This window comes from Taudactylus pleione, unplaced genomic scaffold, assembly GCF_031769625.1.
Source record: "Taudactylus pleione unplaced genomic scaffold, aTauple2 ptg000019l, whole genome shotgun sequence".
NCBI classification, from domain to species: domain Eukaryota; kingdom Metazoa; phylum Chordata; class Amphibia; order Anura; family Myobatrachidae; genus Taudactylus; species Taudactylus pleione.
In genome coordinates, this window is record NW_028284421.1 from 2,769,886 (window position 1) to 2,783,263 (window position 13,378).

Consider the following 13,378-nt stretch of genomic DNA (forward strand, 5'->3'; position numbering starts at 1 on the left):
AGCACGCACCGGAGAGCTCAGCAACACCAAAAGACCCGGAAGACCACGGAAAACAACTGTGGTGGATGACAGAATTATTTCCCTGGTGAAGAAAAACCCCTTCACAACAGTTGGCCAAATCAAGCACACTCTCCAGGAGTTAGGTGTATATGTGTCAAAGAGAAGACTTCACAAGAGTGAATATAATCATTATACTGGAGTCTACTTTGGGAGTAAAGGTATTATTCAAGAGAATTATATAACTTTTTTGCATTATTTTCTGGAGTGCTGTTTTTTTCTGGTATCATATTTGTGGTACAGCATTTGTATTCATTCATTATGACTTAGCACCCTCCATTGATTCTATTTTTTGGGGGAGTGTGCAGGATTTGTCTACAATTGTGTGTATGTATGTGTATACACACACACACACACACACACACACACACACACACACACACAGAGCAGTTAAAGTACTTGGCATTGCCTGGGTTTAAATCTTCAAGTTAAGGTCAAAGTTCTGGCCAGTGGTTTCATCCCAATCATTGCAGGGGTGTCCAAATGCATTACCAGGACAAAAAAAACAAAACATATACCAACCAATGAATTTTATATACAAGATATATATATATTAAAAGTCCGACATCACACTCAGTAGTTGTAATAGGAGGTGCACAGGTCCACAAGTAGTTAATGTAAACACACTCGCCTCTTACCCAAGGGTAAAGTGAAAGACCAGCACTCGCATTCAGTTCTAAAAAAAACTTTCTTTCAAAAGCATTGCAAACATACAGACTGGTGATGGTAGGTGCCCAACAGCTGTTTCAATTGAGCCATGTCAGTTTTCATCAGGGACGTGACAAAAACAGACAAGGCGCAGTTGTAACGGCTGTTGGGCAACTAAACCATCACGCCAGTCTGTATGTTTGCCATGGTTTTGGAACTGAATATATGAGTGCTGGTCTTTCACTTTAGGGGTGAGTAATTATTTTATGATATTAATGGTGGCCTTTTTGGGTGATTTCTTGGTGCGAGGGTCTATTTTAGAGCAACCCTAAGGAGGATTTTTGCAACCCTAAAGAGGGATCTCCAACTTTACAAATCAAGATGGTGGTTCCAAGATCAACTCCAATAGAAGACCTACAAAGTTCGGTCCATACAACATTGGCTCAAGACTGATTCACAACTTTATTGTTTAAGGACTATTGTCATACAAATTGTATTGTCCTAATTTTTATAAAGACATTCTGAAATTTATTGGTCATAGTTCGTTGCCTCTCTCTCTATAATATATATATATATATATATATATATATATATATATATATATACACACACACATATACACACACACACACATATACATATATATATATATATACACACACATACACACCCGAGAGCGCCATTTATCTATCACTTACACACACCTCTCTCTAACATTGTAAATAAAATTCTCTTACTGTTTCTACATTAAATCTGAATTATTGCTCCTACTACCTCTCACAAATAGAACCTGGCCAGGAATAATAATGGGAAAGACATGAGTAAATAAAATATTTATTTGTAAGACGGACGTTACACAGTCTTGCTCCATAAGCTCGGGCATCAGATATGTAACTCAGGCTACAGTCCATTGTGCTGTCCATGCAGTCCATGATGAAGCAGGTGGTGTAATGACAATGTAGAGTATTACATACAATCCTAAGATTAATCTTCCATGTCCACATCCTCTTGTAATTTCTGAACCATTTTGTCTTCCAACTGTTTTGCTTTTCCTGGAAAAAATACAAATTAAATAGGTTGAAGTTATTGCAACTTGATTTTTAGTAAAAGTGAGATTTACATAAGCAGCTTGAATTTTATTGGTCTAAATATCTTCAGACAAGCATGTGACTTGCTTCTGCTAAATATACCACATCTATGCTGCCAGTCACAGATGCTCTTTCTACTTAAAGGTGATGAATCTCTGTACTGGCCGTCTAAAGCAAATTAACATGAAAATACAGGCAGAGTCCAATATAGGGGGGTATTCAATTAGAGGCAAAATCAAATATTTTGGTCAAACTTTATTTTTCGTGAAAAATGTGTTTACCGTATTGGGTCTGGTATTTCGGAGGGCCGTAAGGATGCATCAAGTGTTTTAAACTTCGCCATTGGCAGGCAGATTTTTTAAACCGCTAAAAAACTTCTGCGTCAGCTATGTGCGATGTTTAAAACACCTGACGCATCCTCACAGCCCTCCAAAATACCAGACCCAATACGTTAAACACACGAAAAAATAAAGTTTGACCAAAATGTCAGCGGTCGATTTTCGCCAAAGTACGCAACTTACGATTTTTTTTTTCCGCTAAAGTATCATTAGGGGGGCTGTCCAAAGGGTTCTGTAAGAAATCCCCAAATTTTTACCCCAAAATAGGGTTTTTGCACATTTTTCCCCATTTCTCAAAATGGAGAAAAATCTGTGATAAATTATCGCCGATTCAATAATATTGCCAAAAACTCGGCAATGTCAATCCAGGTAATTGAATCCCGCCCATAGTTGGGTACACACTACATGATGTGTGTACCCAGCGACGGGATTGATACATCGTCTCGTCCATTCACACAACACGATGCAGTGGAGGATGGAGCTATGTATCATTCCATGCTACATTTAGCAGCATGGCGTCGTTCATTACTTCGTCTCATCTGCTGTGCAGTACAGCAGATGGGACAATGTGATTAACGACCCGCGGGCATCGGAGGTTCCGCAACGGAACGATAGATCGTACAATGGATCACTTAATGTGTAGCCAGCTTAAGCAATAGCTGTATTAGTAATGTGAGGTTAGAAAATAAACAAAGAAATCCCAAATATATGTATATAAATGATAGCAAACAGAATTTAATGGCTGCCCTCACACTCAGTAATGCACTGTTATGCATACGAATATCTAAGTATGGGCACTCTACAGCCAATACAGTTACCAATGGAATGTGCAGGGACATCAAACTGGTTCTGCAGCAATATGATGAGTCACTGGTACTGAACACCAGCTTCATCTACTGTATGCAAGTGGTCCAAGGCACCTGAGATAAAACGCAGTAAGCTACAGAAGGACTATTATGAAGATGATCATGTAACTTACCAGCATGTGGAGCCCGGATAAGGTGTATGCTCTGTTTGACTTCTTTGATATCCTGGGCTTTCTGCAACTCTTTCCCTTTTTTGAGCCTACAACAGAGAAAATATATTAAACAATTGCTTCATTAAACTGGGTACAGTGTAGGAGAGCCGACAGAGCTGGTGCTGCTCACCTGGTCATGATAAACCTGGCCTGTCGCTTCTGCTTAATCTCCTCCACTCTCTTCATAGCCTCAACTGTAAGAAATGATTTAGTTGTTATACTAAGTGCAAACCAAAAGTATTCATAATAATAGGGAATGGCATTGTTTTTATAAAGCAATATGGAATAAGTTACATATTTAGCCAATAATATCTGCGTCTAAAGCAAGCAGAGCTGGTAAATCACACGTACACAAAAGAACAGCATTTAATGTTAGTCTGGCAGGGTGAATTACCAGAGCCTGTTTGCACAGTACCGATTCCCCTGTTACAAATACAAATCTCTAAGATAATATAGCTTTCAATGTTAGGAATACGTTTCTCACTGGATGACCCTTACCAGCATGGGCTCCTACCTTCTTTGACAAAGGGGGCTGCCGCTGCTGCGAGGGATAGGGGGACTGGGGAGATAGTCACCTCCCAGTCGGGTCCCGGCGCTTGCGTAATAGATCGGACAGGCGCCGGGACCAGCGCACTAGTGGCGGGGAGCCACATATGCACAAATCACCTGCTACAAGAGGCTGCGTCAGCTGCAGCCCCTACTAGCCGGGTAGGGCTGGCTGAACTGCAGAGGAGTGGCTTCCTACTGGAAGCCGCTCTCTGCTAATAGCAGCCCGGACTGGCAGTCCCAGGGGTAGGGGACACCTCCCCCTGAGACTGCCTCTGTTGTGTATGTGACTGGCAGGCAGAGCTTCCAATGGGAAGCCACTGCCAGTCACTGACTACACTGAGGTGGTGGATTTTACTGGGGGGGGTCTGTTAGCCCTGCAGCCCCTAGGTAAAATCCGCCACTGACCTTTACTGTGCTCTCTGTCAGGGCATGCCTATATACAGCAGCTGTGATGGGCAGGATAGAAAGGATTACACTGTCAAATTGGGTGTTTCCATTATAGCCATTTCCAAAAAATAAAAATCTATTTCTATTCACAAATATGGTCATCAAGAAGATCCATTTCATCTCTCTATTTGTGTTTTTTTACATAAAATACATAGTTACACTAATGAGTCATTTTTTTCTCCATACTAATAAAATGTCTTTAGTGCAGGATATTTGTAAGAGGCTCAACTGGTTTCTCTCATACCCCTTATTACACTTGTAGCAGCAATAACCCAGGTTATGGCACGTAAACACGCAGCAACCCGGGTTCTGTTCACTGCATAGGAAGAGCCGGCGTACCATGCAATGCCGAGGAAATAATCGACCTGGCATTAGTGCCGGATTGGGCCGCCAGTCTGAAAGGGGTCTCAGACGGGTCGCATGCCGGGATGGGCGCGTGAACATAATCCTGGGTGCGACCCGGCATTCAGATGTAAAAAAGGTATCATTTATAAACCAAACCATTACTGCTAACCAGCATGGCCAAACCAAATGTGTTCTGCTACTATTATAATGTTTAATTTAATAATGCACAAATAGCTAGTTCTGCTAATTACATCACATAGTGCCAGTCATACATGAGAAACAAAAACTACAAAGTGAGCATACGACTAAAATACAGTAAGAAGTAATGAAACTAGAGGGAAGAGGGCCTTGCTCTCAATGACATAGTAGGCATTCATTTTCTCTGACCATTTATCAATATTACACTGAGAACCTACAGCCTATATCTATGGCCATATTACATAAACACCTATGCTGAGTAGTAGAGTCCCCGCCGTGTAACCCTAAAGAGGCAGGGGAGCTATAACCTACGCAAGAACCTGGCCCAGGAGAGCACAGAGTAACATGCAGATTGTCTGCATTGAGGGATTAATGTAGAGGGAATCATTTTCTTACTACATTACATTGTTGGGGAGATAGTGGAAATCAGACCTGTAGTGTTCCCTCTAGCTCCGGCGGCAGGCAAGGCGCCGGAGCTAGAGAGGGCAATCTTGTGCCCCCCGAAAAGGGGGCGTAGTTATGAAAAGGGGGCGTGTCTATAAGACGCGTCCCCTTTTCGTCATACTTGGGGGCGTGCCCGGCGCTTACGGACATGCCGGGCAGCACCCAAGCGCTGCAGAAAGGGAGAATAGATGCCGGGCGCATGCGCCTGGCGTCTATCCTCGGCGGTGACCGGATCACCGCATGTTTGTCCACCCGCGGTACACGGCTCCCGCAGGCTGTTAGGGCAGGGCACTTTTTGCCCTCCTCCTGGAGGGCAGGGTGCTTTTTGCCCTCCAGAAGGGGGGCAGGGCGCCGCGCCCCGCTAAAACAGCCTAGCGGGAACGCTAGACCTGGAAAGAGCATAGGAACAGAGAATGTTATGCTCAGGGCTGATTGCACCTCTATGTTACAAGCACTGCCTTTGGTAAATAATGGAACAGAGCTAACATTTTACTTTAATACATAGTGGACAATGACAAATACAATTACCCCTCTGTTGTTATTTTATTCATTTTTTTTTTTTTTTAACTACAAGGTTACATGCACTATTCAGTTTTAATTAACTATCCAAGGCACAGCCTACTATTTTATAAATATACTACACACACAGAGCTTTACAGTAAGGAATGCTGAATATTTTTCCAATATTTGATGGGTAACTTGTTTAAGTAAAATTAGATCTAAAAAAGAAAAATAATAATAAAAAAATAACACATTACCAGTTTTGCTCCACAACTCCCTCTGGTATTTAACAGGTTCATTTCTTCGTTTTTCAAATTCAAATGAATTATCCTGTGAAAGAAGATAATGCAATAAACTATAGCATATACTCATAAAAGTGCAAATATTTAACACATGCAGTGTTTGTACAGTATGCGTTCGGCATCCCGGCGGTCTGGATGCCGACGCTCCTATTACAGGCGCCGAAATTCCAATGCCGGTCAGAAGTCCGGCACCAGCATCCCGACCGCCAAGATACCAAAGGTAAGTATCGGGGGGGTGGGGGGGTAGGTTTAGGGTTAGGCACTAAAAATAAAAAAAATTTGGGGGAGGGTTAGCATACCGACCAACAAGTGTAGGTATGTTAACCCTTTCAGAATGCCGGCGTCTGGATTCTAAAAGCCAGGATCCCGAGCGCCGGCATCTCATGCCGATTCAGTTTGTGCTTCTTATTAATAACCCTACTGACTACTACTAATTTCATTGTGTTTTATTGAGCACACCTGGAATACATTTTTATTCTATAATTCCTTACTATGAAAGCAAACTTTATATTGTGCATTTGTTTTAAAGAATATACATATAGTTTATATTTGGTAGCATATTGGAATCTAAGTGTAGTGTATTATGTAACAAAGAACACTCCGTGGCCACGTTATCAGGTACACCTCTACACCTGCTTGTTAATGCAAATATCTAATCAGCCAATCATGAGGCAGCAACATAATGCATGCAGACATGAGTTAAGATCAGACACCAGAATGGGGAACAATTGTTGGCAGCACAGTGGTACACTGTTAGCATTGGCGCCATGTGGTCAATTCCCCTCAGGACCCTATCTGTCTGGAGTTTGTATTGTTCTCAATGGGTTTATCTTAGAATGTACAGACAACATGCTCTATCATTTATAGAAAATAGTGCACAAAACATTCAGTGAGTGACAGATGAAAATGACTAGACCACAGGTTCTCAAACCCGGTCCTCAGGACCCCAAACAGTGCATGTTTTCCAGGTCTCCCCACAGAATCACAAGTGAAATGATTAGTTCCACCTGTGGAGCTTTTAAAATGTGTCCGTGAGTAATGAATACACCTGTGCTCCTGCTGGGTGAGAGGACAGAGTTTGAGAACCACTGGACTAGACTGTTTCATGCGAAAGGTATAGTGCATTGTACCGTTAGGTGTATGGGGTACAGTAGCAGAAGACCACATCGGACCACATTGAAGGTTACAATGTACACTGGATCACCAAAACTTGGCGTTTGGAGAAACATTGCTGGTCTGACAATTAAATTTCTGCTGCAATGTGCAGATATTAGGGAGCTGAATCCACCCTGCCTTGTGTCAACGGTTCAGGCTAGTGATGTAATAGTTTGGGAAAAGTTTAGGCCCCTGATTACGCATTGTTTATAGACCCCAGACTGCCTGTGTATTGTTGCTGATCACATGCATCCCTAATTACCACAGTCCACCCATTCTCACTTCCAGCAGGATAGCCCGCCATGTCACAAAGCACACCAACTCGAGATGGTTCTACAAACCGCACATGCTCATGGCCTCCACAGTCACCAGATCACATTTAGGATGTGGTGTAATGGGAGATTCACAGCATCACTGTGTAGCCAACAAATCTGCAGCAGCTGTGTAATGTTATAATTTCAACATGGACCAGAATATCTAAGAAATGTTTCCAGCACCTTGTTGAAACCACACCATGAAGAACTCTTACCTGTTTTAGAAGGGTCTTACCCAGTACTAGAATCATGTGCCCACTGAGTGTATATTAGTGTAAAATAGAGACACCACCCTTTGGGCGCGGGATTTTCATAATATATTTGTCTAATCAGAACAGGAGACGTTGGTGAGCCAGAACAAATAATGATGGGTCTGTTAATAACAGCTCTAGTAGATGTGATCAGAATACCACTTGCATCAGCAGAGATTGGGTCTGTCAGCTCCCTTCGCTCCAAGCTAATAGCCCACACTTAAAATTATAACATCAGATGATCTGGGATTTAGAGTCAGCCTCTGAAAAGGCACAAGCGTACTCAGTGGGGAAGGTAGTGGGTGTCTAAATACCAGGGGCTGTTCAATTCATTTTTGTTAGTGAGCACACAGATAATTAACTATATAGTAACTTAATTTTCATAAAGGAAAGACAAATTCTGAAACGATATAAAAAGTGTCAAATGCCACCTAAAAAAATAATCCTGTTTTTATTAAGACTTTACAGATAAGGGGCTAGAGCAGAGGTTCCCAAACTCTGCCATTACAGTACACGTTTTAAGGATAACCATGCTTGAGCACAGGTGACTTAATTGTTACCTCAGTCAATTTGTTTTAACCATCTGGACTCAAACATGGATATCCTTAAAACCTGGACTGTTATGGAATAGTTTGGGAACCTCTACTCTAGCCCCTTACACATGATGCGAACAGCGCTACCTTGAACAGATCACTGGCTGACCACTGCATTTTTAAATGCAAGTGACTCAGTATAAGTGACTGCCTGGTACTGGAAGACCTCCTCTCAGTGTGAGTGACTGCCTGGTACTGGAGGACCTCCTCTGAGTGAGAGTGACTGCCTGGTACTGGAGGACCACCACTCAGTGTGAGTGACTGCCTGGTACTGGAAGACCACCTCTCAGTGTGAGTGACTGCCTGGTACTGGAAGACCACCTCTCAGTGTGAGTGACTGCCTGGTACTGGAAGACCACCTCTCAGTGTGAGTGACTGCCTGGTACTGGAGGACCACCTCTCAGTGTGAGTGACTGCCTGGTACTGGAGGACCACCTCTCAGTGTGAGTGACTGCCTGGTACTGGAGGACCACCTCTCAGTGTGAGTGACTGCCTGGTACTAGGAGACCTCTTCTCAGTGTAAAACTGGGTACCCGCCTGAATGACAGTGCAACACAACAATACAATGTAATTATATATTGCATCGCCGTACACACTACACTATCCGTCATACAGCAACGCATTATATTGTTACATGCGTCATGTAACACCACGTCATCCGTGGAATCATCCCATTGGATGTGTAGAACATCTAATGGGACGATGCAATGAATTACGGGTGAAAATGAGGGATTGCGGGTACACCCTATTCCAGTGTTGGCTAACCTTGACACTCCAGCTGTTATGGAACTACATAACCCAGCATGCACTGCTACAGTTTTGCTATTAGGGCATGCTAAAACTGTGGCAGGGCATGCTGGGATATATAGTTCCACAACAGCTGGAGTGTCAAGGTTAGCCAACACTGCCCTATTCCATCGAAAGTACCAAGAATGCACAATATATTGTATAGTGTGTACCCAGTTTAAGTTACTCTCCGGCCCTGGAAGTTTTCCCCTCAGTGTAAGTGACTGACCCGCTGCAGGAGTTAGAGTCTCAACTACTCAATCTTGACAAATGTAAATATAAGAATGAACATTTGGGGAGAGGATTCAATTGTATTATCGCACCAGACGAGAGTTCGGTGGGTGATATTTGGTTGTTTTTGGGTACCTGTGCTTTGTCTCGCATGTCGCGTCCCTGAAAAAACAGGGTTTATTTGCGTAAAATGGCTAAACCCATCTAAAGTCCTGGTAAGCACACTCAAACAACAGTTTGGGTGCCAAAACCACGGACTTATAGCACATTTCTGCTGAAAGCATGTGTACACATAAAACACTAGAACTACACACTCTGGTGTCCATGAACCTTTACATAGGGCAAGTAGAACGAACAACCAAAAGGATGCATATATGCAAGACACTGATGAACGCAAGTGCCTAGATTAGAACTTACCACAGTCAACTCTTTACCAGCTGCCTTTCTGAAGGCTTTCGTCCATCTGATCTTTCTGGGATTGCGCTTCTTTTTGAAGTTTTTGTGGCATTTTGATCTGCAAAATCTGAAGGCCTGAGAACACACAAAATCAATACTTTCATATTGACTTAAGAACAAAAATAACTATTTTCAAGGCATTGTCTGCTAGGAAAACACAGCTATATTTTCCTATAAACATTGGTTTTAATTTTCATCTCTACACCTGGTGACAACCACTTAATACTTACATCATGTAACGCAGAGGTGGCCAAACTCAAGAAACCTAACAGCTCATGTTTTCCAGAGTACCTGTGAATCTTTAAAAAGGTGTAATTTACTAATGACTACACCTGGCAACCATCTAGAAAACCTGAACTGTTATGGAGGAAAAGGGATGGAGCAATCAGGGCGCAAGGTTTGACAGTAGCAGCTCCAAAAAATCTACCTAGACTTGCCCAATACAAGAAAATAACATATAAAATAACAAATGAAGATAGCGTTTCTGCAGAGCTTTCTAACCCCTATAACACACAACATACTTATAGCTAAAACTTGTGCAGCTTGTCACTTACTTGGATAACTCCTCATCAAAAAGGATAGATTATATATCTATATATAGAGAGAAAACAAACAGAAGCACACGTGTAGAATGGTTTGAAAATTGCGTATAAATCAAGTCCTTCAAAAATAGATCTACACAGGATCAGTCTTTCTTCTTTGTCAAATTATATACTATGGCAGAGTACCATACTCACTTATAGTTTGTATGGCTATAAACATAACCGTTTCTTTCACAAATGGATCCTCACAGTCAATGGGCGGAATTAAGTTGTTTCCAGCCCCCTTCGCGCCCGACAGGAGCAATTGTTGCTCCTGTGGGCGCGATCAGCTGCTAGTGCTCCATTTCAGCTCGCAGCCCCAGGCGAAAAGTGACCAGTTTGGACGCCCAAACGGCACTTTTCACGATCGCGCCCAGCCCTTTGGTCAGACGAAGCAGATTTACGCGGCTAAACGCAACCACTTTGGGCGCGATCAGTGCGAAAAGCAGTAACAATTGAATAGAGCCCCGCGATCTCCCACAACTTTAGACGTGAGTTCCAGACCACGAAAACAATTGAATACCGCCCAGTGTGTAGGCACTCAGCACAAAGAGGAACAAAACAATAGAATGTACCCCACTCACTTCAAGCAGTGCGGGATAAAACACAATGGTATCTGCACAGAAGGGTGCGTACCCAACTCACATGAAACATTCGCAGATTAAGCACATTGTGATTTCTTTATCCGATCTTTTCAAGGATACCCAGAAAATTTCTTTCAGTATTTATTACATAAATACACATAAAACACACCAAATTAAATAAAATTCAGATTGAAAAAACATGGAGTCCAGAAGAGGGATAAACCACAGAGACCAGGTACAGATGTAATATTGCTATATAATTCCAAAAGACAGGTGCCTACACACTGACTGTGAGGATCCATTTGTGAAAGTAACTTATGTTTATAACCATACAAAACTATAAGTGAGTATGGTACGTTGTCATAGTATATAAATTGACAGAAAAAATACTGATCCTGTGTAGATCTACTTTTGAAGGACTTAATTTATATGCAATTGTGAAACAATTCTACACGTGTGCTTCTTTGTGAGAATATATACATCTCCCCTTTTTGATGAGGAATTATCCAAGAAAGTGACAAGCTGCACAAGACTTATCCATAAGTAAATTGTGTGTTATAGGGGTTAGAAAGTTCTACAGAGACGCTATCTTCATTTATGTTATTTTATATGAACTGTCAGGGGTTCATAAAGACCAAGATTAGCCACCCCTGGTGTGAGGGATAGAGCAAGAAGTTCCTTTTGATCCTTAATTGTTTATTGCATTGGGAGGTATATTGTTATATAGCAGATAGGGACATACACCACAAAAATAATAATACATAGCCTAGGGCAGTGTTGGCTAACCTTGACACTCCAGCTATTGTGGAACTATATATCCCAGCATGCCCTGCCACAGTTTTAGCATGCCCTAATAGCAAAACTGTAGCAGTGCATGCTGGGTTATGTAGTTCCATAACAGCTGGAGTGTCAAGGTTAGCCAACATTGGCCTAGGGGGTCAATCCAAATATACGCAATGCACTCGTGTGTGAGTCATCACGACAACAGACGCACTTCACAGCAGTCTGAACTCGCTCAAAACTGCGCAACCCCATAGGGCTGCGTACAAAATTGAGCGAGTTCAGCCTGAAAGAGGTGCAAGATGCGTTGCCAGCATTTGACCCCCATTGCAATGGCCATACAGACCCGATTCGCACCCCTTACAGCTAATTGGATTGCCCCCTAGGAATGGAATCCACCAAAGAAACTAAGTAGCTTCTCTATTGGCAAGCATAAAACACCGGAGCTCACATGTAGTGTGTGTAAATGGTATACAATACATAATAAAGTCACAGGGCAGCAATAATTAACTGGCGCCTGACGGAGCACTTCAATTGTTATGGGCACTAATTATTAATAATTATTGCTCTAATTGCATCTAAATAAACTGGGCTTTAGCCACGTAAAGTGGGTAAACCAATCAAAAATCCTGGTTTGGACGCCCAAAACACTTTTCTAACATTTCTGTTTGCCAACAGCAGGAGGCTACGAGCAGAAATGTCAGCACCGGTGGCTCTCCGGCCCGAACAGAGCAACAATTTAATTGCTCCGTCTGGTGCCCATTAGTTATGGCACCCAAAAACAACTGAATACCACCCCAAGGGCGTATTAAAAATAATGTCTTGGACAATCAATCCAACAAGTGGCCCATGTTAGACATCACTTTTTAATAACGATTATAATATTTCAAACTGTTTCTGTCTTTAAACAATCTTCAATGACAGGGCAGTGGTTATCCAATAGGACTCTCAGTAACAGTAGCTTTTGGAGGTTCCTTCCTCCGCTATCCCCAAGGAGAAGGACCTATACATTAGCTCACTGTAACCTCTCTTTGGACACTTCATTAGGTACAAGGAACGCTGCCTGTAATACCAATGTGTATGATCATATAACACCAGAGGCTTGTGTGTATACAGGAACAAGCATGATCCTGCTGTCAGTATTCATTTGAAACCTCTGTTAGTTTATATCTGACCATGGTGACTGCAATATCAATTTGAATAAAGGAGCTGGGGTGTTATTCTGAAGAGAGAGTGAAGTTGTCCATAGCAACCAATCAACTCCTAGTTATTTTATAGATCGTAATAAATGCTAGACACTGATTGGTTGATATGAGCATCTCCTCCACTTGTCCTGCTTAGGTTTCATACACCTCTCCCTCTGGCAGCAGAGAACTGTTACTGAACGCTGCTGTATATACCGGCATTAGTAACATTCCCCGGCTCACAGTGTGAGAAGATGTATACAGTAACACACAGCCTGAGCACGCCGAGCTGCACCATCAGAGAGGAGTGAGGGCCTCAGCGCTTCCTACACGCCACCTACCTTACAGTCATTCCGCACGAACATCATGCCGTGCCCCGGGTAGATGGGCGCCGAGCAGAAGTAACACTTCTCTATCCGCATGGTAGCTGCTCAGCCTGAGCTCCGTCCGGCCCTGACTAGCATGAAGCGAGAAAGGAAGTGACGTTACCAAACGCTGGTTTTCCGCAAATCACATCAGCCAGAGCGC

The 13,378-nt window shown here is 42.6% G+C and overlaps 1 protein-coding gene across 1 annotated transcript; it reads right to left on the minus strand.

The window, feature by feature from the left end:
• Positions 1-1,523: 1,523 nt before the first annotated feature.
• Positions 1,524-13,332, minus strand: RSL24D1 (ribosomal L24 domain containing 1). Its single transcript, XM_088444860.1, has 6 exons — positions 13,192-13,332; positions 9,683-9,796; positions 5,891-5,963; positions 3,280-3,343; positions 3,111-3,196; positions 1,524-1,757 (listed from the first exon to the last, which is right to left on the minus strand). Exons 1-6 carry the CDS (start codon positions 13,270-13,272, stop codon positions 1,690-1,692), a joined length of 486 nt encoding a protein of 161 aa, XP_088300986.1. The 5' UTR covers positions 13,273-13,332; the 3' UTR covers positions 1,524-1,689.
• Between the last annotated feature and the right edge of the window lie 46 nt (positions 13,333-13,378).